Raw genomic sequence first — 25,000 nt, forward strand, 5'->3', positions numbered from 1 at the left:
TTATCACATTTTTGGCTTTGTACCCCGCTGTCCTCTGTGCGGTGTCGCTGCTCCTGGTCCCCCGGCAGATCTGATGCTGCTCACAGATAATATGTGCACTTATTGAACCGGCTCTACAAAATCATATTAATGAGGCCGTCTCCTCGCTCGCCCGCAGCCCTGAGACGCTGGAAAAACAAGTACAATTGGCCTTGTCCGATGTGAAGGCGCAGATTTATTAGAGCGGGCGGAGGAAGAGCTCGTTACTGCGGCTCATGTCCTGGACTGACAGAGGCCGTCAGGAGCAGAGACAATCGCAGATCATAGGGACACGAGCTGAAGAAATGTACAAGTCATAGCGGTCACTGCGGAGACAGGCAACACATGCCGGCCCACCCAGCTTTCCACAGACTCGGAATGGAAATTTTACAATAACAGGTTCTGCTGACATTCTGTTCCTGAATCAGGAGGCTCAGGATGTACAGAGCTACAGGTTACTAACAAATATTGGAAGCCGTTTCCCATCTAGAATATCCTACAAAAAACCTATTAGAAACAATAGTTCACATGCGAGGTCAGAAATTCCATTGTCCTGTAGAGTTCAACAAAAGTAATTCCATGCAGGGGACAGGACTGATGTCTCACATAATGGACCCTGTTAACTATAATAGGGTCTGTTGTGTTTCCATGATGTCCACATGAGAAAAATTGCAACAGTGATCCAATCAGATCTCCTACTTTGCGCTGATAAGGGGGCAATAGCTCGAAACACGTTTCTGCAAAATGATATTCTGGATTGGCTTTTATCCTAAGTCATATGAAGATAAATAAAGAAAAATAAATGATACTGCGCTCATACGACAAATCCAAAAATGGGCAGCACTTGTATATCTTGAGCTAGTGAGGAGCCGCTGTAGGACAACAAGTTCCAGCAGGCCAGGCATACCAGGCTACATCATGCGCACGGCCCAGAGACGGGAGCCCTTTCACAGCAATCACGAAGCATTTATTCACAGCGCACGGCCGCCTCGTCCCGGCGACGCTTAATATTATCGTTATTATTTGCCCTTTGCAGAATGACAAGCGCACGGTAATCACAAATTATTATTTTACATTCCCAGAGAGCAAATCAGCTTTGGAGGGTTTAAAGAGTGATGAGCAATCTGCCTCCACGGCTGCTGCGTGCCAAGTCACCGCGGGGAAACCTGCGGGGGTTAATCCTAAGACGGCAAAAAAACACCTCCTGGGACACGCACATTTTAGGAGGTATAAACCTACGGCCAGCAAGTAGGGGATAATCGGGGGGCACATTTTTAAATTGATTCAAATTAATGTTTTAACTGTTACCTCTTCAAATGCCCCACAGTGGGGACCCCCGCACTACACCCCCCAGGAGCTGCAGAAGATACACAATTACTAGGAGCAGCTCATTTATTAAATTGGTGACCATTATTTTACACAGAACTTGCCATAATTTTTTTTCCCCAGAAGTAAATCTACAAAAAAATTGAGTTCCTTTGTAAATACCACTTATCTTGTACTGACGCTATATTACATGGTGCATTATTACTCCAGAGCTGGATCAATCACCAGATTAAACAAGTACAAATGTCCAATAGATTTCTTGGACCTGATAAGACTGGGGTATTTACTTTTAAAATCCATTTAAGAATGCTTGTGTCATCCTAAAGTATTTTATGATTCCACCAATCGAATGAGAGAGCTCATGAGTCTAAGTGTATTCGTTCTCTACCCACCACCTGTCATCTACAGCTCGATACACTGAGGACCTGTCAATCAGGCTATCGACTGCTGATTCTCCACCCACTAACACTGAGGACCTATCAGGCTAAGTGGGCGGAGAATCTTCAGCAGATACACTAAGGACCAATCAGGCTAAGTGGGCGGAGATTCAGCAGCAGATATACTGTGGACCTGTCAATCAGGCTATCTGCTGCTGATTCTCCGCCCACTTAGCCCGATTGGTCCTCAGTGTATTTGCTGCTGAATCTCCACCCACCTAGCCTGATTGGTACTCAGTGTAAGTGGGTGGAGATTCAGCAGCAGATACACTAAGGACCAATCAGGCTAATTGGGTGGAGATTCAGCAGCAGATATACGGAGGACCAATCAGGTTAAGTGGGTGGAGATTCAGCAGCAGATATACGGAGGACCAATCAGGCTAACTGGGTGGAGATTCAGCAGCAGATATACGGAGGACCAATCAGGTTAAGTGGGTGGAGATTTATCAGCAGATACACTAAGGACCAATCAGTCTAATTAGGTGGAGATTCAGCAACAGATATACGGAGGACCAATCAGGTTAAGTGGGTGGAGATTTATCAGCAGATACACTAAGGACCAATCAGGCTAATTGGGTGGAGATTCAGCAGCAGATATACGGAGGACCAATCAGGTTAAGTGGGTGGAGATTTAGCAGCAGATACACTAAGGACCAATCAGGCTAATTGGGTGGAGATTCAGCAGCAGATATACGGAGGACCAATCAGATTAAGTGGGTGGAGATTTAGCAGCAGATTGAAATCCTGTCAATCAGGCTATCTGCTGCCGATTCTCCGCCCACGTAGCCTGATTGGTCCTCAGTGTAAGTGGGTGGAGAATCAGCAGCAGATAGCTTGATTTATTGGTCCTCAGTGTATCTGCTGCTGATTCAACACCCACTTACACTAAGGACCAATTTGGTTAAGTGGGCGGAGAATCGGCAGCAGATAGCCTGATTGACAGGTCTTCAATCTGCTGCTGAATCTCCACCCACTTAGCCTGATTGGTCCTCAGTGTAAGTGGGTGGAGAATCAGCAGCAGATACACTGAGGACCAATCAATCAGGCTATCTGCTCTAGCTGCTGATTCTCCACCCACTTACACTGAGGACCAATCAAATCAAGCTATCAAGCTGTAGCTTGCAGGATGTCGGTGGGTAGAGAACAAATACATTTAGACTCATAAGCTCTCTCATTCGATTGGTGGAATCATAAAATACTATAGGATGACACAGACATTCTTAAATGGATTTTTAAAAGTAAATACACCAGTCTTATCAGGTCCAAGAACTGACTGGTCCTCAGTCAGTGTAAGTGTGTGGAGATTGAGTTTAACCCTTCATTAAGAATTATACAGCCATTCAGACATGGATTTTAAAAGTACCGTAAATACACCAGCTTCATCAGGACTAAGAGACCTATTTAACATTGCATGCAGTCAGTACTGTAAAATCTGGTGACTTTTACAATCAACATGCTTTTTGACAAGACATAGCAGTTGATCTGAGCTGAGGTTTTTTTTATTGCATATTAATGAAATATAGAAAATACATTTATCATAAAAGGCATTGCAGCAAAATCTCTACAGACACCGAACAAGCAGAAAGCCCTGGGAAATGTATGCTCTGAAGACTAAAAACACTGGGAATGTAGCACTGTGGTATAATAGAGGCAGTGACTCCGGTTCTGTACAGGCGAAGGGTGATAACATGACAATGGAATTGGTACCTGATATTTTTAGAAAAAAATAAGTAAATTTACTGAAATATCAAAAAATATTATTAATTACCCTACTGATCCCTCGCTACCTTCATTCCTAGGCTTTCCGGGTCCCTCATCAATCCTGTACTTCCAGCTCAGTTCATACACGTGACCACTGCAGCTAATCAGTGACTATAGCAGGCTGGTCATCGCTGTGGCCAGTGATTGGCTGCAGGAGTCACATGACCACTAGGACTGGGTAGAAAGTACAGAACCATTTGGTCACCAGTACTGGGAATAACTGGCTGCAGCAGTCACGTGTCTGCCCGGACCAAGCATAAGGTGCATAGATCAGAGAGGGAGCCGAAACGTGATGAAATGGGAACGGGGAATGATCGGTGAGAATTTATTACGTTGCAACATTCTTGGATATTTTTGTTTTTTTTATTCAGTCTGATATGGACTAATTGTATTCGTATAATATGAAATCCCAAATATATACTTTATGCCGGTATATGGCAGCACCATACAGACGCTGCTGACGGCTCTGAATTCTCAGACATTGCTCCTCCGCCCGCAGGATCATCATCAGATTCCTATGGCTTGTAAGGAAGCAAATCCGGTCCGTGCAGATCTCCGCAATGGAGGTGACAGATGCAATCACCGGGGAACTTTGGAACGAAGGACAGGACAAACAGGAAATAATAACAGCGTTCTCTTCTTACCTCGTTTATCTGCACCCGCACTTTATTAATAGCTCGGAGCCAGCGTGCTTTGGCAGGGGAGAAAGGAGGAGGCCCGACATCTTCCTGGTAGCTGCGCGGGGAAGAAAGTCACAAGTTAAGAACATTGCAACAAAATGTGAACACTACAATGTTGAGTATAGGAATATCCGGGTAATGGTAATGCTGGGATCAGTAGTGCATTAGCACTTATAGATTCGTAGTATGTAGTTGTAATAGTTAAATGTAATTGTTTAGAATTGAGACCCTACCGATTCCAGAGCAATTTATTTACTTACAGGCTGAAAATAGTGAGCCCTGCTGCAAGGCGCCAAGTTACAGGGGAGCCCTGCCGCAAGGCGCCAAGTTAAATTGGAGCCCTGCCGCAGAGCGCCAAGTTACAGGGGAGCCCTGCAGCAAGGCGCCAAGTTACGGTGGAGCCCTGCCGCAAGGCGCCAAGTTACAGGAGAGCCCTACAGCAAGGCGCCAAGTTATGGGGGAGCCCTGCCGCAAGGCGCCAAGGAACAGGGGAGCCCTGCCGCAAGCCGACAAGTTACAGGGGAGCCCTGCCGCAAGGCGCCAAGTTACAGGGGAGCCCTGCCGCAAGGCGCCAAGTCACAGGGGAGCCCTGCCGCAAGGCGCCAAGTCACAGGGGAGCCCTGCCGCAAGGCGCCAAGTTACAGGGGAGCCCTGCCGCAAGGCGCCAAGTTACGGGGGAGCCCTGAAGCAGGTTTGGGGAGCACTGTGATGACACACTAGGAGGAGCACTGTAGCAGGCAGGTATTGGGAACAATAATGGGGACACATTTACAGGTAGTAGTAGTGTGGCAGGTAGGTTTGGGGAGCGGTATGGTATGTACACACTAGGAGGAGCACTGTAGCAGGTAAATATTAGGAGCACTGTAGTGAGCACACACTATGAGGAACAATATAGAGGGCAGGTATTGGGAACACTGTAATGGGCACACATTTAGAGGAACACTGTAGTAGGCACACACTTGGAGAAGCACTGTAGTGTGCAGGTAGAGGGAATACTAATGGGCATAAATATCATTAGGAGGAGTACTGTAGTGGCTACATATTTGGAGGAGCACTGTAGCAAGCAGGTTTGGAGAGTGCTGTAGTGGGCACCCACTAGCAAGAGCACTGTAGTGTGCATGTATTAGGAACACTAATTGGCACACGCTAGAAGGAGCACTGTAGTAAGCACACGATAGAAGGAGCACTGTAATAGGCACACGCTAGGAGGAGCACTGTAGTGGGCACACGCTAGGAGGAGCACTGTAGTAGGCACACGCTAGGAGGAGCACTGTAGTAGGCACACGCTAGGAGGAACACTGTTGCTGGCAGGTATTGGGAACACTAATGTGCACACATTTGTAGGTGCACTGCACCAGACATGTTTGGAGAGCACTGTAGTGGGCACACACTAGGACGAGTACTGTAGCAAACAGGTATGCGGAGGCCTGTAGTGGGCAGACATTAGCGGGCAGGCATAGGAGGCATTGTAGTGGGAAGCTAGGATACTGTTAGGTGGTCCAAGTTTCTTCTGTGTATATTTTAAAAGAACACAAGCAACTGTTGTCAGAAGGAAGAAAGTAAGCCTTTACTTTGAAGTATATTCCTGTAGGAAGAGCTTTAATGGAGGCAAATCCATCCAGTTTATCAGACCATGAAGACGTCTGGGAGGAAACGTTATCTAATGCATGGATTTCCCTCCTGCCAAATGTCCTGTCCACCCACCATGTGTGGGCTGTGCAGCTGTACGCGGACCCCTGCTGCAACATGACATGCGGTGAGAGTGCCCAGCAGGATGGAAGAGAAATAACGGCTGAGAAGTAAAACGTGTTAATCGGGATCTGCGGCCGTCTTATGTTAGAGAGATTAAAAGAGAATAAAAGGAATAAGAAAACCCATCCAGAGGAGCGCGGCGCCGGGACAGACTCCGCACAAGACGACTGGAACAAATTTGTTTTAATAACTTCACATTGTTGCTGTTTTCGGCTCGGAGTCGGATTAAAAGAGAATGAGCCGTACAGGACTTGTCCTCCGCAGCCATTATTAGATTATAAGCCTGATGCAGGGAACAATCTTAGAGCGAAAGCTTTCATCTTACTCTGCAAATACAGCGTGCGGGCGTCTGCTTACTACAGACGCTGCAAGAATACTGATGGTCTGACATATCTGCCCTAAACTCCTGCAAATGTCTCCTGAGCGCCAACCCCGGCTCAGCCCAAAAGATGCCGCAGGCCTCCATCCTTAGTGAGGTCACGTCACAGGCGCCTTCTGAACTTAGATACTGATCTAAAACATCTTCCATTATAGTTACCTCCAGCTCCGATCTCTAAAACTTCACTCAAGCTGCACCAGTTTTCTGGAATGCTCTACCCCAAACAATCGTGATATTTTGCAGTTTTAACCTTGACATGAAACCTCACCTAACTTTTCTCAGAATCTGACCCTTAGATACTCTTATTTTTTACCAGTCCAGTTCCCTAATAGATTGTTAGCTAGTAGTAGGGCCCTCACTGCCTTTGTGGAATTAATCTGTAATGTCTAATATTATTTGTATATAAGCGTATCGCCTGTGATTCTATCTTGCGAACCGGTGTATCTAAGCCATATATACAGTGCCTCATCAGGCAGTATTACATAAATGGCTTGGGTACACTGTCACTTGTGGGTAATACTTTTCATTTGATCTTTCATACATTTCATGATTTTTTTGTATTTTTTCCATATAACTCTATATACAGCAGTATATGAGCATCCTGTGTTAAATCCTGTATACAGAGATGTTATCAGTCATTGTACAGGAGGAAGAGGTGAGCTGTGATCTCACATTGTGAATTATCGATCCTGTGTTATCTCCTGTATAGATTGGTGTTATCAGCCATTGTACAAGAAGGGGAGGAGGTGAGCTGTGACATCCCTCTTTCTAAATGGTGGATTCCATAAATAAAAAACTAAATAGGCAGGGGTGGACATATCATTGGTGCTGCCACACAGGAGCCCATCTGTACCTCCGATGCAGGTGGAGTTGTGCATTTTGAGGAGTCATTGAACTGAAGAGGGCCCATAAATTCACAGGGGCTTTTTTTTTTTTGTTTTGTTTTTTTTTTATGTCTGCCAGTGTTAATAGGAATTTCTCAAAAGAAATTATGTATTATGTATATAACATTTTTATGTCAGAAATTATCTGATGAGCTTATATATTTACCCTTGGGGTACAAGTCTGCAGCAACTATGACTGCAGACTTGCGAATTCTAACTGTGCGCAGTGTGCATGCTATCAGGATTCTTCGATGCAGGTGCCAAAAGCAGAGGAGCACATGACCACAAGTATGCAATTTGCTTGGTAGATTCATCTAGTCATACTGTGCCTGAAGTGTGCAAATTGAATACTTGCGGCCACATGACTGCTCACTTTCGGCATTGCTGAATCCTGACAGCACGCATACTGCGCACTGAGGTTTCACAAGAGTGACTGCAGACTTGCAAACCAAGTCTGGACAACCCCTTTAAAACCTCTTATGTGCAAAACTGTGCTACTGAGTCAATGTATCTAAGCCTCCTAAGTGTGATACTGCCCATTTTCTGTTGTATCCAAGTTATAGTTGTGTAATGTGCTGCTGCTGAGTCAGTGTATTGTATCTTGGGCTCTCATTTGAAAAAGTGTGCTCCTTCGGATATTGCTTTCATTCCTATGGTGTTTGATAAGACCATGTGCACATAGAGCTTAGATGCACCAGCTTATGACTTTGTGCATTGAAACCTCTGATATTTGATATCTCGCTATTGAACCAATGTATCTATGCTTCTGCTCATGTCCGACACTACCTGTTTGCGCCGGTGTATCTAAGCCTCTTGTGTGTGACACTACCCGTTTGCGCCGGTGTATCTAAGCCTCTTGTGTGTGACACTACCTGTTTGCGCCGGTGTATCTAAGCCTCTTGTGGGTGACACTACCTGTTTGCGCCGGTGTATCTAAGCCTTTCTTACGAGATGCAGTCGAAAATTACCATACATAATTGAGTATTAGAGGTAATGGCAGATAGTACTGACCTCCCTCGCTTCTCTAGCAGAACATCTTTGGTGCGGTCTAGCTCTTGGGGTGATTTGGCGGTCACGTCTTCCAGTTGTGCCTCGCCTCCCTGAGGTTCGCCTTGTTTCTTGGGCTCATGGCCATTGTACCATTCTTGGTCACTCTTCCTCTGGTTAGCAGAACCACCAAAGCTGTAGCTCGGATCGGGCCGCTCTTCTTCCATGTCCAGAGACTGTAGGCTCTCATGATAATGGTCAGAATCGCTCAGCTGTGAGCTCCCTTGGCTGACATTACCAGATGAGCCGTACCGACTACTCCCAGCAGGACTGTGGGGATCAGAGAGCAAATTATCACCTGAGGAACTGAACCTTTACCAACATACTACTAAAACAAGGCTGTATGGAAAAAATGCAGAACACCAGAAAGATAGTTAAATAATGAATTAGGAAACATGTTATTCAAAATATACTAATAAACTCTGGTCACCTCCGGAGCTGCATTCATAATTCTGCATGCTCATTTTAGTGCTTAGTAAGTAGTCCGACACAGCCAGATTAACAACAGTGGTGACAAGTTATTCAGTGTTAGTGGAGTGACTAATTCCCCTGTTTCCTATGAATCCGGGATAATGGATCCTGTCTGTTAGGTACGCTTTAATGTTGTCCGCCATGGATGTGACAATAATGTGATGAAGTTTTTTTTAATGGAAGACAATTGACAGAAAAATCCCGTGGCATTAAAATATAATATTACTGCAGGTATATGCAGCTAGAAAGTGAACAAGGTGAAGCTGTGTCTAACGTGGCTTTTCATATACAGAAAACACTTCAAGGGATAGGTTGCCTCTGTAAAAGGCAACCTGGTAGGTTTTTGCTATGTAATATAAGAGCAGCGTGATGTAGGAGCAAAGAACCAGATTCCAGGAATGTGTTATGTACTGGGCTGTGTTTTGCTGTTTCAATAAAATCAGTGTTTTATCAGCAGGAAATTATCACTGCAGGACAAGCCTCCTGTTCTAACCTCCATATACCTCAAATTGCAACTTTCAATATACAATGTAGGCTGTGTGCCGCATTTTTTCATGCATTTTTTTCTTGCAGATTTTAATCAATACTGCAAGGAAAAAAACGTATCCCAGAAAAGTCTATGAAAATCCTGAAATGCTGTGCCCACACTGCAAATTTTATCTTTGTAGATTTTAGTGCAGAAAAAAAACTACACCAAACAATTAACATTGTGTGTTTTTTCTAAGTGTTTTCCCTGTCTCAATACATTAAAAAAAAGGCATACAAAAAAAAAAAAGAGGCAAAAAGGCATGGGGAAAAAAAAAGGGAGGCAGACAGGCATGGGAAAAAAAAGGGAGGCAAAAAGGCATGGGAAAAAAAGGGAGGCAAAAAGGCATGGAAAAAAAGGGAGGCAAAAAGCCATGGGGAAAAAAAGGCATGGGGAAAAAAGGCATGGGGAAAAAAGGCATGGGGAAAAAAAGGCATGGGGAAAAAAGGCATGGGGAAAAAGGGATGGGGAAAAAAAGGGAGGCAAAAAGGCATGGGGAAAAAAAGGGAGGCAAAAAGGCATGGGGAAAAAAGGGAGGCAAAAAGGGATGGGAAAAAAAAGGGAGGCAAAAAGGCATGGGAAAAAAATGGGAGGCAAAAAGGCATGGGGGAAAAAAAGGCATGGGGAAAAAAAGGCATGGGGAAAAAAAGGCATGGGGAAAAAAGGGAGGTAAAAAGGCATGGGGAAAAAAAGGGAGGCAAACAGGCATGCGAAAAAGGCATGGGAAAAAAAAGGGAGGCAAAAAGGCATGGGAAAAAAAAGGGAGGCAGACAGGCATGGGAAAAAAAAGGGAGGCAAAAAGGCATGGGAAAAAAAAGGGAGGCAAAAAGGCATAGGGAAAAAAGGGAGGCAAAAAGGCATGGGGAAAAAAAGGGAGGCAAAAAGGCATGGGGAAAAAAAGGGAGGCAAACAGGCATGGGAAAAAGGCATGGGAAAAAAAAGGGAGGCAAAAAGGCATGGGAAAAAAAAGGGAGGCAGACAGGCATGGGAAAAAAAGGGAGGCAAAAAGGCATGGGAAAAAAAAGGGAGGCAAAAAGGCATGGGGAAAAAAGGGAGGCAAAAAGGCATGGGAAAAAAAGGGAGGCAAAAAGGCATGGAAAAAAGGGAGGCAAAAAGCCATGGGGAAAAAAAGGCATGGGGAAAAAAGGCATGGGGAAAAAAAGGCATGGGGAAAAAAGGGATGGGGAAAAAAGGGAGGCAAAAAGGGATGGGAAAAAAAGGGAGGCAAAAAGGCATGGGAAAAAAATGGGAGGCAAAAAGGCTTGGGGGAAAAAAAGGCATGGGGAAAAAAAGGCATGGGGAAAAAAGGGAGGTAAAAAGGCATGGGGAAAAAAAGGGAGGCAAACAGGCATGGGAAAAAGGCATGGGAAAAAAAAGGGAGGCAAAAAGGCATGGGAAAAAAAAGGGAGGCAGACAGGCATGGGAAAAAAAAGGGAGGCAAAAAGGCATGGGAAAAAAAGGGAGGCAAAAAGGCATGGGGAAAAAAGGGAGGCAAAAAGGCATGGGGAAAAAAAGGGAGGCAAAAAGGCATGGGAAAAAAAGGGAGGCAGACAGGCATGGGAAAAAAAAGAAGGCAAAAAGGCATGGGAAAAAAAAGGGAGGCAAAAAGGGATGGGGAAAAAAAAAGAGGCAAAAAAGGCATAGGAAAAAAAAGGGAGGCAAAAAGGCATGGGGAAAAAAAGGGAGGCAAAAAGGCATGGGGAAAAAAGGGAGGCAAAAAGGCATGGGGAAAAAAGGCATGGGGAAAAAAGGGAGGCAAAAAGGGATGGAAAAAAGGAGGCAAAAAGGCATGGGAAAGAGGCAAAAAGGCATGGGAAAAAAAGGGAGGCAAAAAGGCATGGGGAAAAAAAGGGAGGCAAAAAGGCATGGGGAAAAAAGGGAGGCAAAAAGGCATGGGGAAAAAAAGGGAGGCAAAAAGGCATGGGGAAAAAAGGGAGGCAAAAAGGCATGGGGAAAAAAGGCATGGGGAAAAAAGGGAGGCAAAAAGGGATGGAAAAAAAGGGAGGCAAAAAGGCATGGGAAAGAGGCAAAAAGGCATGGGAAAAAAAGGGAGGCAAAAAGGCATGGGAAAAAAAGGGAGGCAAAAAGGAGTGTTTTTGCCACAGCATTTTTCCTGCCAAGAGATGTTGTTTTATGTGCAGAAAAAAAATCTGCAACATGGGCACATACCCTTTTACAGCGCTCAACATTCGGAGCTCTGCTAGATCTACAGAAAATAAAACTGACTGCTGCATCCAGTAAACTAAATGATACATCATTGGAATCAGGGTCGCTGTCCCTACATCATGCTGCTGTCAGAATACATAGCAAAAACTTGCTGACCGATTACAATTTAATGGGCATAGCATATCATCCAACCTTTATAGCTATCTACATCTGACCATTTTTAAAGAGTTATCATCCAACCTTTATGGCTATCTACAGCTGACCATTTTTAAAGAGTAGTTTGCAGTAAAATGTGCTGTGGATCTGCAGTGGAAAAATATGCTGCATTGTTCCTGCCTATGTGAAGAGAACAAGTCAAGCATAGGACATAGAATGGGGCAACTTGTGTTAGGGGGAGGGGGCACCTTTCTGTGAGCATCAACACAACCTACCCTTGTAATACCTTTGCATGCATTTTCAGGATTTCTCCTATTTTAATCTCCCTGCTCAGTAGGACACAGTCACGTAAAATTCCTAACGGAGTTCTGCATATTTTGCCATACCTTTATAGACTTGCATTAAAGAACAAAAAACAAAAAGCTTGACGTACAGTACCGGACCAAAACTTTCACAGTTTATCATTACGAAAAGCATAATACTAGAAGAGGGCACCAAGAAAATGTGACTACATTGCAAACTGTGCTCCGTTTAACATTTAACATTGAGAGATCTAATCCAAAGCCACATTTTGGGTCAAAATATTTTGAAGAGGTAAAAGATCTCCCCCCATTATGGTCTTTGAACCCCGGCATGCCCAGATACCCACCATTCTCTCCAGAGTGGAGATCGACAGGTTGGATACCACAAGTCTAAATGCGGAAGCAAAGTTTGCCTGTTAAAAAGGAACCTTTTGCATAAAATGGCATTTCACGTTAATTTTCACGCAACTGTCAACTTCATTGGTTTTAACCATGACAACCATTTTCTTAATACCCTCTTGATGGAAGAGCTACATATATTTGCAAGATGGGGACAGACATCGAAGCTTCAATAATCAGACATCACTAAAATACGAGGAAAGGCTCCTAGACAAGGGCACTTTGAAATTCCATGGCGCATAAAAAAAGCAATTTAGAAGAACCTAGTAATTACTAAAAAAGCTTGCAGATTGTTCTCCTACATTGGTCATGAGTGTCCTTGAGCTAGGATCTTGACCACATATGATTTTCACCCACTAACGTTCTTCGTGGAGAAAACGATCGGTGGTCAGATAGATTGGGTGGTCGCGAAATAACTGGGTAAACACAACAAATGAAAAGTGAGGCAGACCAAACATTTTAGTAGCCGAGGGTTGGGATTGCCATAGTCACGACTAAAACTAATACATAATCTAACGCTATGGCTCTTGAGTTAATAGCGGGGGCCTTCATCACATGAGAACAAGCAACACATCAACAATTCTAAAGTGCATCATAAATGGCCGCGTGGTGGACACCATTTATTATGCCCAGATAACTGGCCTTGGTTCCCTTTTTTTCGATTTTGCTCCCTCTTTGGCAAAAGGGGTAGTGCAGACTTGAGATTCTGATGAGAGGTCATTGCTCTTCGACTGATCTTGATCGTCCAAAGAACTCGCAGACATTATTTCTAGACTTCCCAATGAAATGTTCAAACGAGGCGAGGGACTTGGGCTGATCACGTGTTCTTTGGTTTGATGCTCATCGAAAACATTTGTTGGAGCACTAGAGAATTCGGAGTGGACAGAACACACATCCAAGGTCTCTTTGGTTTGTAGTAGGAACTGTCCAGAAACTACTGCATCTCCATTTAATTTTGAGGCTTCATCTGAATATGTAGAACTGTACTCCTCTTTTAAAGATAAGTCATCGGCACTGGTTTTCATGATCACTGGTAGCCTAGAGGAGTCAACTTTAGGAGGACCTTTTTTGGATTCCATCTCCCAAGCCAATGACCATTCCATATTTCCAAACACAGGTGACTGGCTATTATAATGACCATTTACATGTTGTACTTTATTCGGCTCACCTAAATGGGTCTCTGTAGTACCTTGGCTAACCACATCGGTAGAGCTTTCTGGAAGGGATGGCTGCTTAATCAAGGATCTAGGAGGTTCATTGCTACTTATGTCCTGGTAAATTATGGAAGAGTCATCAGGAGCTAGCCTCAATTCTGAAGGGCGAGTCAATACATCATCCACCTTATTAAAAGAGGCCACATCGGATAACTTAAGGGTGCCTGAGGATAAAACAGTTGGGTGTGTTGCTTCCTCTTCATTGAGAGCCTGATCCACTTCACTTTCCTTTAAAGTTATGGTATCACTAGCTTGAATGACGTTGCCAGTTTCATTGGGCACCTTACAAGTCTCAGCTGTCAAAACAGATTCTTGCTCTGTCTTCAGATGAGGTACAAGAGTTTGCCCTCTGGCCATATCAGTTGGTTTTATCAAATTGCTCTTTGGCTCAACAGCTGATTTGGACTGATTGCTGCTTCTACTGGCAGGCACCATTGGTTCAGGTGGTTTATTGGTCACTTCACTAGAAGATTTAAACATACCAAAGAAGTCACTGGAAAATGTGCTTGCCTGAGGAGCAGAAGTTGTAGAAGAAGAGAATCCAAACAATGAGGTTTTCTTAGGCATGGAAGAGGACGCAGGCTGAGGGGTAAAGAAAAAGCTGGATGTAGGTTTCTGGGGCTCATTGGGCGCTGTGGAAAACACACTGATTTTAGACATAAAGCTAGAAAACATTTCAACTGACGAGTCAAACACCGATTTCTCCTGCTCAGGTTCCTTGAATGTATTTGAAGAGGATGGTTGATCTGAAGGTGTATAAATAGGTGCTTTTTCTATTGCTGGCTGTGAAGGAGCGAGGTTACTCTGCGCAAATTCATATTCCTTTGGAACTTGTTCTTCGTTTCGCAAATCTAAGTCACTGGAACTAGTCTGACATTCATATGCATCGTTTTGGGATTTTAACAGGATTTCGTTATCTGACCCAAAGCTGCTCAGAGCTCCAATGTAAACGGATTCCTGCTCTCCGAGGAGAGAGCTAGAGTCATCTAAAATTTTGGCATCAGCACCAAACACTTCTTCGTTTAGGTTAACACTAGGAAACATTTCTGAAACGGAAGGTGTCATTTCGATAAAAGGTTCTGTTACACTAGATAGTGAGCTGTCAGCATAGTCACCACCACTCACTTGGCTAACATTTTCAGGAAAATAGTCAAGCTGTTCACTTTTTGAATCGGACACATATTCGCTTTCCTCTACCATCTTACCATTTTCATATTCATATTCCTCCTGTTGCAGAAACTCATTCTGGAACTCGGGCTCTTCAGGAGTTATATCAATTTCATAATCTTCCTGCAAGAAACCATTGTCTGGATCACATGATTCAAGGATTGTTCTATTAGTATAAATATATTGTTCATCCGGTGGCGTACTATCGTCAATCACACAGGGTTCGTTCAGTGTACTATCTACCTGAACTGATGGATCGTATGATGGAGCGACATCTTGCAAATATGGTTGTTCTAATGTAGTAACAGTGTCTCTAAACTCATTTTGCTGGTGGTACTGTTGAAAATCTGGTATGGTCTTCTGTTTCTGTGCAGAATTTATAATGCGATTGTCCATTGGTGTTTGTGTTTTTGGTATAACAGGAGCAGGGGTCTTTGGCTCCTCAAACAAAGAAAAGCCAAAAAGGTTAGAAAACGTACTAGTACTGGGTGGGGGTTTCTCACTAACGTTGGGCTTAGGTGAAGAGAAAAAAGTAGGCATTTTAAACAGAGTCTGAGGTTCTGGCACTTTGGTTTGCGTTTTTGGTATTTCTACAGGAGTGGGATCAGATTTGACTGATTTACTGAGAAAATTAAAAATATTGCTGGCAGTCTGCGATAGACTCTCCCCTATTTGTGTACTAGCTTGAGACTCCGGTTTGCGGTCTTGAAAAACATTCTCTGAAGGCATTTTTACCGATTGTTCCTTAAGACCAAATTCTGGTTTTACAGATTGTTGAACAGGAATCGTGGGCAATGAACGTTTATGTATGGGTGTAGAAGGAACATTAGAGTTTTTTGGTGGAAGATCTCTAGGAACTGGCGCACTTGAAGAGACAGAGTCACCTACAACAGGTGTAGATGGTAGGGAGCTTCTCAGACTAGTGTCTTGGATAGTATCTTGTTTCTTTAGTAGTTTATTCCTTGATGTTTGAAGAACACCAGTTTCGACATCTTCTCGTTTTAACCATAAAGACTTATCAGCTTGACTTTTGTCATCTACTGTAGGTACGACTTCACAGGGTGGCTTAGTCACAGGCTCGGTTTTAAAAAGATCACTTATAGACCCAAATATAGATGATATACCAGTGGTTTCCTTCTGTTCCGAAGGGGTTTCTGAGATTTTATTACTTTTGGTCTTTTCCTCCAAATTCTTATTTTGCAAATTCTCCTGTGATGGTGTTGGACTTGATGTGACAGAATCAATCTGAGCCTTGAAGAAGTTCAAAAAGCCTGAAGAAGTTGTGTTTTTATCAGTACTGGGTTTGGCAGAGCTGCCTTCACTGATGTTAAAAATTTGTAGAGCACTCTTAAATAGATTTGTTTCAGGCTCACTTTGTGATGGGGCATTATCCATGGTTTCTGAAAGCTGTTGGCTTGACTTGCGAAAACTGTCTTTTTTCTGAAGAGTCTGTCTTGGAATAGATGTATCCGTTCTTCCAGGTTCTTTAGTTAGATTTTGAGAATAATCAGAGGTGATTAAATTTGGACCTTCCGGGGTTCTTTGTAATGAATGTTTTTTCATTATATTGGGCATCTTTGTATGATCTAAAAGGTCATCACTTTTTGGTTTTCTCTGACTGGCAACATCAGCAAGAGGCAAAGATGTTCCTCCCTTTATAGTACGTTCATGTACTGTCTCTGACGGATCAGTACAAGCAGTAGGTGGATGATTGAGGTTTTCACTTTTATTCAGGAGACCACCAAGAGAGGAGAACAAAGAGGACACAGGACTGAATAAAATCTTCTTAACATCACTTTTTTCAGTGGGCTGTGGTTCACTCTGTGACATGGGGTCAGCCTTGGCTGCTGGCGTAGAAGTAAACTTGGGCATTTCAGTAATTTTTTGACCAAAAATCTGTTTGGGCGTTTGCTTTGCTTTGGGTAAATCAACAACTTCTACTTTTTGGTGCCACTGAGAATAATGATCTGCAAAGATATTTTCACCATCTGGCCTAAGGTCTACTTTTAGTTTTTGAAGCTTGCATGTTGAAAAATCTAGAGGCTGGTCACGTTGGGCATATACAGATTCTTCAAACATGTGAGAAAAGGTCTCCAAGTTCATCAAGTGATCATTTTTATGTAATGCTAAGTCAAGGGGACTATTTAAACTATGGCTATCCATTTGTTCATCTACAACAAACCAAGGAAGCTCTCCATTGTTTAAGGGGACCTTAAATCCACACAAGATGACAGCGTCGTCTGACAGATTATAACCAGTTTCTAAATAATCTTCATAGTCAAAGTACGGTTCTGTGTCTGGAGTACAGATATAGACATACTCCCCAGTTGGATCAGTTAAGAGGGAGTAAATATAAATGCCATCACTGTACATATAATATCCACAGTCTCCTTCTTCAGATTGCCACCATAAACCAAATTCTAGTAATCCTAACCATTCTACGCACTCGTCGGGAGAAAACAAGGAATTTTCATTCTGAATTAAAGAGTTATAATCAATCAAGCTCCAAAGGGCGTGGTCGTATTGAGAAGAAAAACTCAAATCTAGGGGAATTCCTTCATATAAACTATAGACATCGGTTTGTAGAGAGATCAGATCAATGTCCTGGTTATACTGCTCACTGCCAAAATGTAAATCCTTTGCGTATATAAATCCCTCTTCCAATTGTGAAAAGGATACCCAGTCCATGTTGTCATTTCCATCCTTCTTGCACAAGTTCATGACTGCACCATTTAAGTCAGTTACAGCTATCCGATTACTAGATAGATCATTTCTCTTGGCATTGATGTGACAAGTGGTTGACTCTCTTGCATTCCTGTAGATACCGCAATCGGTAACACCATAGTCCCACTCATAACTACAATGGCTTCTATTATCTTCCAAACCTTCACAAAAGGTAGACAAACCTAAACTATTCTCACAAGGATAGAAGCCACTTTCAAAATCATCCACCCAACACAAACCATAGTCTTCCATTTCTGAATCGAACTGGACAGAAACGTCCCTCAAGCAGCTTTCCGTACGACCAAGATGTTTTTCTCTACTTTCTTTTTTAACAAGTTTTTGTGGTTCATCTAAGCGATCGACTTTCTCTGACTGTTTGTCAACAGTTTCACTTTCTTTTTTCACGGGTAGTAGATTTTTAAGTTTGCTAAACATACCTAAATCCTCACTCTGTATCCGGCCACCCAAAATCTCATTCATATTATCTTTTTTAGTCTCTCTTGGTATGTTTTCTGGTAAATCATTGGTGGAGACTTCCTTGCTACTTAATAAATTTTCACTGGATGCAAACCTAAACAATCCTGATAGAAAACCTGTTGTTTTTTTACTTTCAGAACTTTTGGGCTCCTTAACGTTTTCCTGAGATCCAGTTTCAGTAGGCGAAAAAGTAAATAGTCTGGACATAAAGCCTTTAGAGGAGTCTTTTTCTACATTTTGGCTTGGTTTCGGTATACTCCCATCAGAAGTTTTTTGACCGAAAATTAAGTCTTTTTCTTCATATTTGTGCCCTTGAACACTTTCTACATGTCGACTCGGTGGGGGTCCTGCAACGTCACATTTCACTTTCTCATCAGATATTCTTGAACAGTCCATTCTTACTAAAGGCTGATGGCTTTTCATTTCAGCTCTGTCTAAAGATGCAAATGCACCTGGTGCTACTTCTTTCTTATAATTTTCTGATTCAGTTCTGTTTTTTTCTCTTTTAATATCCGTAGAAAATACATTGTCAACAGATGAAAACTTGGGTAAAGAAGAAACCTCACTTCTCTTCTCAGCTTCATCTCTGCCTGTCAAGCTAAAAGAATTGAAAAAAGGGATTTTGATTTTGCCTATTCCATAAGAATCACTCTCTCGAATATCTGTTTCAGATTTAAAGCCTCGTGAACTTTCTATGTTGCCTTTATTGTTTTCTGTACTATTAAAAGGTTGGGTAAAAAACTGACTGAAAGACTTTCTTAAAGGGTGTAAAAACTCTTTATTAGACTTTGAGAAGTCCTCAGTTATGTCCGCTTTTGGGTCAATACCATGGGTACCACTCAATGTTAAGTCCTTAGTGCTACTTGTGGACATTGGCAAACTACACTCAATGTTCTCAAGTGTTAAATGTGTGTTGGGTGCTTGTTTTTGATGAAATTTGTTAACAGTACTTGGCAAGTTTCCACTTGTTTCTTGAGTCAACTCCTCCATACTTAATTTTTTTGTAATTTTCTTGCATAAGACCTCTTTATTTTCTAAGACTTGGGGAGCATGTGAATGACAACTTTCGACTAATTTGTGTTCTTGTGTACAGTCTGATTTTAAAATGGGCAAAGATGATACATCAATTGAATTAACAGTGTTGCTTTGTAGAGAATTGCTGGGAGTATTACTAGTTAATGTAGAGGAATGGTCATGTCCTTTAGATGGTTGATTAGTACTTTCCTGGGTTTTATTGGGTACCTGTTGTTGGGGACCTGAACTAGGTGCCATATCACATTTCTTGGCACTATCAGAACTCATTTTCTCATCATTACTTTTTGCATTCATGAAATTACCTCCAAAAGTAAACTTACTGCTAAAGATTTTCGATATTCCCCCAGTGATGGGGTGCTCTGGTTTCTCAGGAGCGGTTGAAACCATTTTCTCCACGGATGCTGTGATTTGTTTGGCCCCTGAGCCAACCTTCTGTGTAAATGAGCTAAATAAAGAGTTTACAGTAGTTTTTATACCAGATAACTCAGGAATAGATTCTGACTTGTCATCAACACTGGGGTTCGGTTTAGGAGTAGATTCCGACTTGTTATCAACACTTGGGTTCGGTTCAGGAGACAATTCTGACTTCTCAACACTTGTGTTTGATTTATCCGCACTTAAGTTTGCTTTGTCTACATTATTGGCCACATTGTCCAATTTTTCAGTAGATGTAGGTTTGCTTGCTACACTGCCAGTAGTCAATTTACTAACCGGTAAGGTATGGAACTTGTTAATTTCTTCTTCCTTTTCGGCCAAATATTCTGAAACAGACTCAACTAAACATTGCAGCTCATCCATGGTATCTACATATTCTTCCGTTGGTTCTTCAACTGGAGAAAGTTTAAAGTTGGGGTAGCTATATTTACTAAAAGGTCCTCTGGAAGAATTTTTGCAATGGAGAGGTTTTAGGCTACTAATTGAATTTGAATTTAGAGGAGTCATAGCAACATTACCAGCATGAAACAGACCGGGACCAGCCCAAGACTGCGAAATCAATGCTAGCTCTTCCAAATCATCATCCGACACTGGTGAACATGGTTGTCCATCAGAAGCACTGCTGTCATACTCTTCCAGGGTATCGAGGGAGCAACTGTGACCAATTTCTGGCTTCCGATCAACTAGTTCCTGTAGTATGTGTACCACATCATTACTGGAGTTGCACGTGTCAAGGTTTCGTCGCCCACTCTTCACCAGCAAACCATTTTTATAAGGTCGTAAAATTGGATAAAACGAAACGACAGATTCATTGTTTTGTTCAAAGGGTCCGTCGGACCATAAAATATCTTTTTTGGATTGAACATTCATTTCAGAGCATAAGCCATTACCCTCTATTTCTCGTTTTTTCATTCGAGATTTTTTTTTAAGTTTTCGTCTATCAATTGTATTATACTCCTCGGGGTATTGAGCAAAACCAGATTTCTGAATATGGTTTTGAATAGACATAAATGTCCCTACTCTTCCATTCATTTCAAGGTCCATGTTCTTCTTTGAAAGGTTTGTTTCCTGCCAGTTCTTCTGGCTTTCTTTTAAAAAATCTTCTATCAGCTGCTTGCCTATTACTTCACACTCGTCTTCCCACTCTTTTTCCATAGAACCTGTCTCAACGGGAATGATCCTAACTTTACCTTTAACTACAGAGGGATTTCTACTAGGTGTATTGGAGATCAAAAGGAAAAGAGCGGGAAGAAAATGGAATAAAGGGAGTGGACAAAAGAAAAGACAAAAACAGAAAGAAAGACGTAAAAAACTGTGCAAACCGTTGTATCAAACAGCCAAATTACAATACATACATAGTGTGAGTAAAATGTAAATGCTAAAAGCATACATTTATATCAACCATTTCACATACTAATATATATATATATTTAGATGAGGACTTTTAATACCATGGATTTAATTGCCTCAATAAAGGACTAGTAAATGAGTTTTGAAGATAAAACTAATGGATAATAAAAAAACGTGAAAAACTGTAATAGTGATACATGTCTAATATGAGGAAAATATGGCCACTTTCAAGCAGAAACAACACCACGCCCAGGTTGTGTCTGGTATTGTGGCTTGGCTCCACTAAACATAGCGGGGGTCCAGCCCCACACACAACCTGTACAAGTATAGTGCTGTTTTATGGAGAAGGTATCCATTTTTTATCTAAGGCCCCTTTCACATTGCGATTTTACTTACATTCAGTGGTCCCGTCGGGGCATCCGTCTGAACCGCCCCTCCCACACCCCACAAAACGTGTTTTGGATGCATGCGCCGACGGGGCCATTGACTAAAATGGAGCAGATTCCGTTAGCGTGTGCTCTGTCTTGCACCATTTTTGGGCATATACGGGTAGTCTACTACATTCGGGTGTCCGCCTGCAGAAAAACGTATATGTGCAAAAATGGTGCAAGTCAGAGCACACGCTAACGGAGTCTGTTCCATTATAGTCAATGGCCCTGTCGGCACATGCATCTAAAACACGTTTTGCGGGGTGGGGGAGGAGCGGTTTGGACGTATGCCCCGACAGGACCACTGAACGCAAGTAAAAACGTAATGTGAAAGTAGTCTAATACCGAAGCCCCATTAATTAAGTTTTCCGACCACAAATACTTATCTCTTCATGTAAGAACAGATGTATGGAAGCATCAAAAAGACTAGGTAGTGGGACCTTTTATTTTACTCTTCTATGAAGGCCAAAAAGGTGGAAAAATTCTTTTAAAATTTTTTACAGAATAGTATAAAAGAAAAATAAAATCTGATGGAATTTTTATATCATAGGGGTTTTCAGAAACTAAAAGTTCATTGTTGGGCAAAGTCATGAAAATTTTTGTTTAAAAAATTGGAAGAAATTTGTTTATTGGCTTTAAGAATTGTCATTGTCATCACTTGCAGGTATAACGTCCGTAGTGATGCCAACGTTTCGACTACTGCTCATCTGCTGATCTACAGCGCAGAAAACGGGAAGTGACGGAGACACTAATTATCAGGGTTAAGAAACAAGACAGAATATATGTCATGATTTTGGTCATTAAATGTAGTCCTTGTCATTACTGGGCAGGCGTACAGTCTGTAGTGATGCCAACGTTGTGACTACTGTTCATCTGCTGCTGCTAAATCTGCAGTGAAGAAAACGGGAAGCGACAGAGACCGTAGTAATCGACGGTGAGAAACAAGAATATGTGGCTAAATTAAGCAATTTTAGGACTGTGCTTGGAAAATAGGTTTATACAGATTAGACGGTGAAAGAATAACATTCAAAACGACTCAAAGCTGCTGCGGAAAACATTCATTTTATCATCAAAACTATGTAACACGTGAAGCCTCCGATGTTAGGACTAAACAAAAGAAATACACAAACAAGGCCAACTACACTCCAGTGTGTATTGCACCCTGAAGACATGCAGCTACTACGACATTGCACATAGCCACGGTACAAGCCAAGGACACAGCATGGCACAGAGAAGGTTGACCCACCTATCGGACAGATCTAGAGAATGCCTGCTTTCTAGAGAACAATGGCGGCTCGTCAGCTGACTAGATTCTGATGCAGACTCTAGATCGTGACGTCCATTCGCAGTGGAATCTACGCTATCGTATCGCCTTGAAGGGAAGAGAAAAAAAAGGAAAGTAGGAAAACTGTAGAGGAAAAGTCGTAATATGATCATGGTCATTATGAGCACTGTAAAGATAAAGACATTAAAGCGAACCTCATCCCTGACGCAAAGACAAAATTGAAATAAAAAAAAACAACAAACAGCTGGTAAGGAAAAGAAGTGTACAGGTTAAGAAATATAAAGGTTTGTCAAGTGAGCGAAAAGTTTTCAGTGTACCCGCCTTCATTTTTTGCATAGGCTATTGCGTCACGTGAAAATACAAAACTCCCCTCAATAAAGGAAATGTGTAATATATTATATATATATATATATATATATATATATTGTAGCAACAAGTGAACAAGTCCTGCACCGCCTGCCCTCAGATTACCTCCAAGTTCAGTGGCTCACGTGCTGATGACTGCCATGTAGCGCTGGTTTGCAGGCGCAGCGTGCTGGTCGGTATTGAGCAGCTAGGAGATCCAACAACAGGAAGATGAAAAATCGACCGCAAACAGCTGCTATGCCAAACAATTTCTTTTTTATTCAAGCGTTCTTTTCATCGGTGCAGATAAAAATGCGGGAGGTGACTAGGATGCGAGTCCCTCCAAAGGACGACGGCCGTTTCGTCTGTAAGCCAGACTTCTACGGGTCTAGTGGACCCGTAGAAGTCTGGCTTACAGACGAAACGGCCGTCGTCCTTTGGAGGGACTCGCATCCTAGTCACCTCCCGCATTTTTATCTGCACCGATGAAAAGAACGCTTGAATAAAAAAGAAATTGTTTGGCATAGCAGCTGTTTGCGGTCGATTTTTCATCTTCCTGTTGTTATATATATATATATATATATATATATATATATATATATATATATATATATATATATATCTCTATATATAATTGCCTTATTCTGTCTGTCTTGCTCCAAAATTGTGTCCTTACGGTGACACAAAGCTGATTGGCCGCTGGGCTCGCCATGGCCCCGCCCCCCGCACGGATTGGCCGCTGGCCCAGGCAACTCGCCCATGCCCCGCCCCCCTCACGCAATGAACGCTCGCTCTGGCCCCGCCCCCCGCATTCCCCGAACCGACCGACACGGAGCCACGACTCCCAGGTGAGTACTGTACCCCCGGGAGCCCACATAAGCGTACGTCGCCAACCCAGCCGACACATACCCTCGCATTGCTGGGGTTGCCGCCGTATGCTGGTGTGGGCTCCCGTGCTAACGGGGGACGGGATACGCTGGTAACCATGGTAGCATAGTTACCAGCGCATCAAGGTCCTGCAGCGGCGGAACATACACACGCACGCGCACACACACACACACACACACACACACACACACACACACACACATCAGATCACACTCACTCTCACACACACCACATCGCATCCACACACTCACAACATCCTGGGATATCGCTTGCTTCTCGGCGGTGATACTGTGCAGTGAACTTCCAGGACCTGCCGGAGGATCACATGGCCAGAAGCATGTGGTATCTCCGGATGTTGTGAGTGTGAGCGCGTATGTGCGATATCGTCAATGTGTGTGTGCGTGAGTGTATGCGATCGGGGGTGTGTGAGTGTATGCGATCGGGTGTGTGTGAGTGTGTGTGAGTGTATGCGATCGGATCTGTGAGTGTCGGCAGAGGAGCACGGCGTGCTGGAGGAGGCTGGGAGGAGAGAGGCTGATCCTGGGGAAGGCTGGGATGGGGAGGCTGAGAGAAGAGAGGCTGATGCTGGGGGAGGCTGAGGCTGGGGTAGGCTGGGAGGAGAGAGGCTGATGCTGGGGACCGAAAAGGCTGATGCTGGGAGGAGAGAGGCTAAGGAGGATCACATGGCCAGAAGCATGTGGTATCTCCGGATGTTGTGAGTGTGAGCGCGTATGTGCGATATCGTCAGTGTGTGTGTGAGTGTATGCGATCGTGTGTGTGTGAGTGTATGCGATCGTGTGTGTGTGAGTGTATGCGATCGTGTGTGTGTGAGTGTATGCGATCGTGTGTGTGTGAGTGTATGCGATCGTGTGTGTGTGTGAGTGTATGCGATCGTGTGTGTGTGTGAGTGTATGCGATCGTGTGTGTGTGAGTGTATGCGATCGGGTGTGTGTGAGTGTATGCGATCGGGTGTGTGTGAGTGTATGCGATCGGGTGTGTGTGAGTGTATGCGATCGGGTGTGTGTGAGTGTATGCGATCGGGGGTGTGTGTGTGTGTGTGTGTGTGTGTGTGTGTGTGTGTGTGTGTGTGTGTGTGTGTGTGTGTGCGCGCGTGTGCGATCGGATCTGTGTCGGCAGAGGAGCACGGCGTGCTGGAGGAGGCTGGGAGGAGAGAGGCTGATCCTGGGGAAGGCTGGGAGTAGAGAGGCTGATGCTGCGGGCAGAGAGGCTGATGCTGCGGGCAGAGAGGCTGATGCTGCGGGCAGAGAGGCTGATGCTGCGGGCAGAGAGGCTGATGCTGCGGGCAGAGAGGCTGATGCTGCGGGCAGAGAGGCTGATGCTGCGGGCA

The 25,000-nt window shown here is 43.4% G+C and overlaps 1 protein-coding gene across 3 annotated transcripts in view; it reads right to left on the reverse strand.

Annotated features, from left to right (window-relative positions):
• The window catches only part of UNC13B (unc-13 homolog B), a 436,326-nt gene that overhangs the window by 233,459 nt on the left and 177,867 nt on the right, over positions 1-25,000 (reverse strand). For 2 of the 3 annotated variants that reach the window (XM_075327042.1, XM_075327033.1), the window contains 3 exons: positions 22,381-22,506; positions 8,249-8,554; positions 4,187-4,277 (listed from right to left, as the gene is read on the reverse strand). In XM_075327042.1, the coding sequence (XP_075183157.1) occupies positions 4,187-4,277; positions 8,249-8,554; positions 22,381-22,506 (523 nt within the window). The remainder of the gene's footprint in view (positions 1-4,186; positions 4,278-8,248; positions 8,555-22,380; positions 22,507-25,000) is intronic. The other variant, XM_075327051.1, reaches the window with a different exon arrangement.

Source organism: Anomaloglossus baeobatrachus, chromosome 1 (genome assembly GCF_048569485.1).
Source record: "Anomaloglossus baeobatrachus isolate aAnoBae1 chromosome 1, aAnoBae1.hap1, whole genome shotgun sequence".
Lineage (NCBI taxonomy): Eukaryota > Metazoa > Chordata > Amphibia > Anura > Aromobatidae > Anomaloglossus > Anomaloglossus baeobatrachus.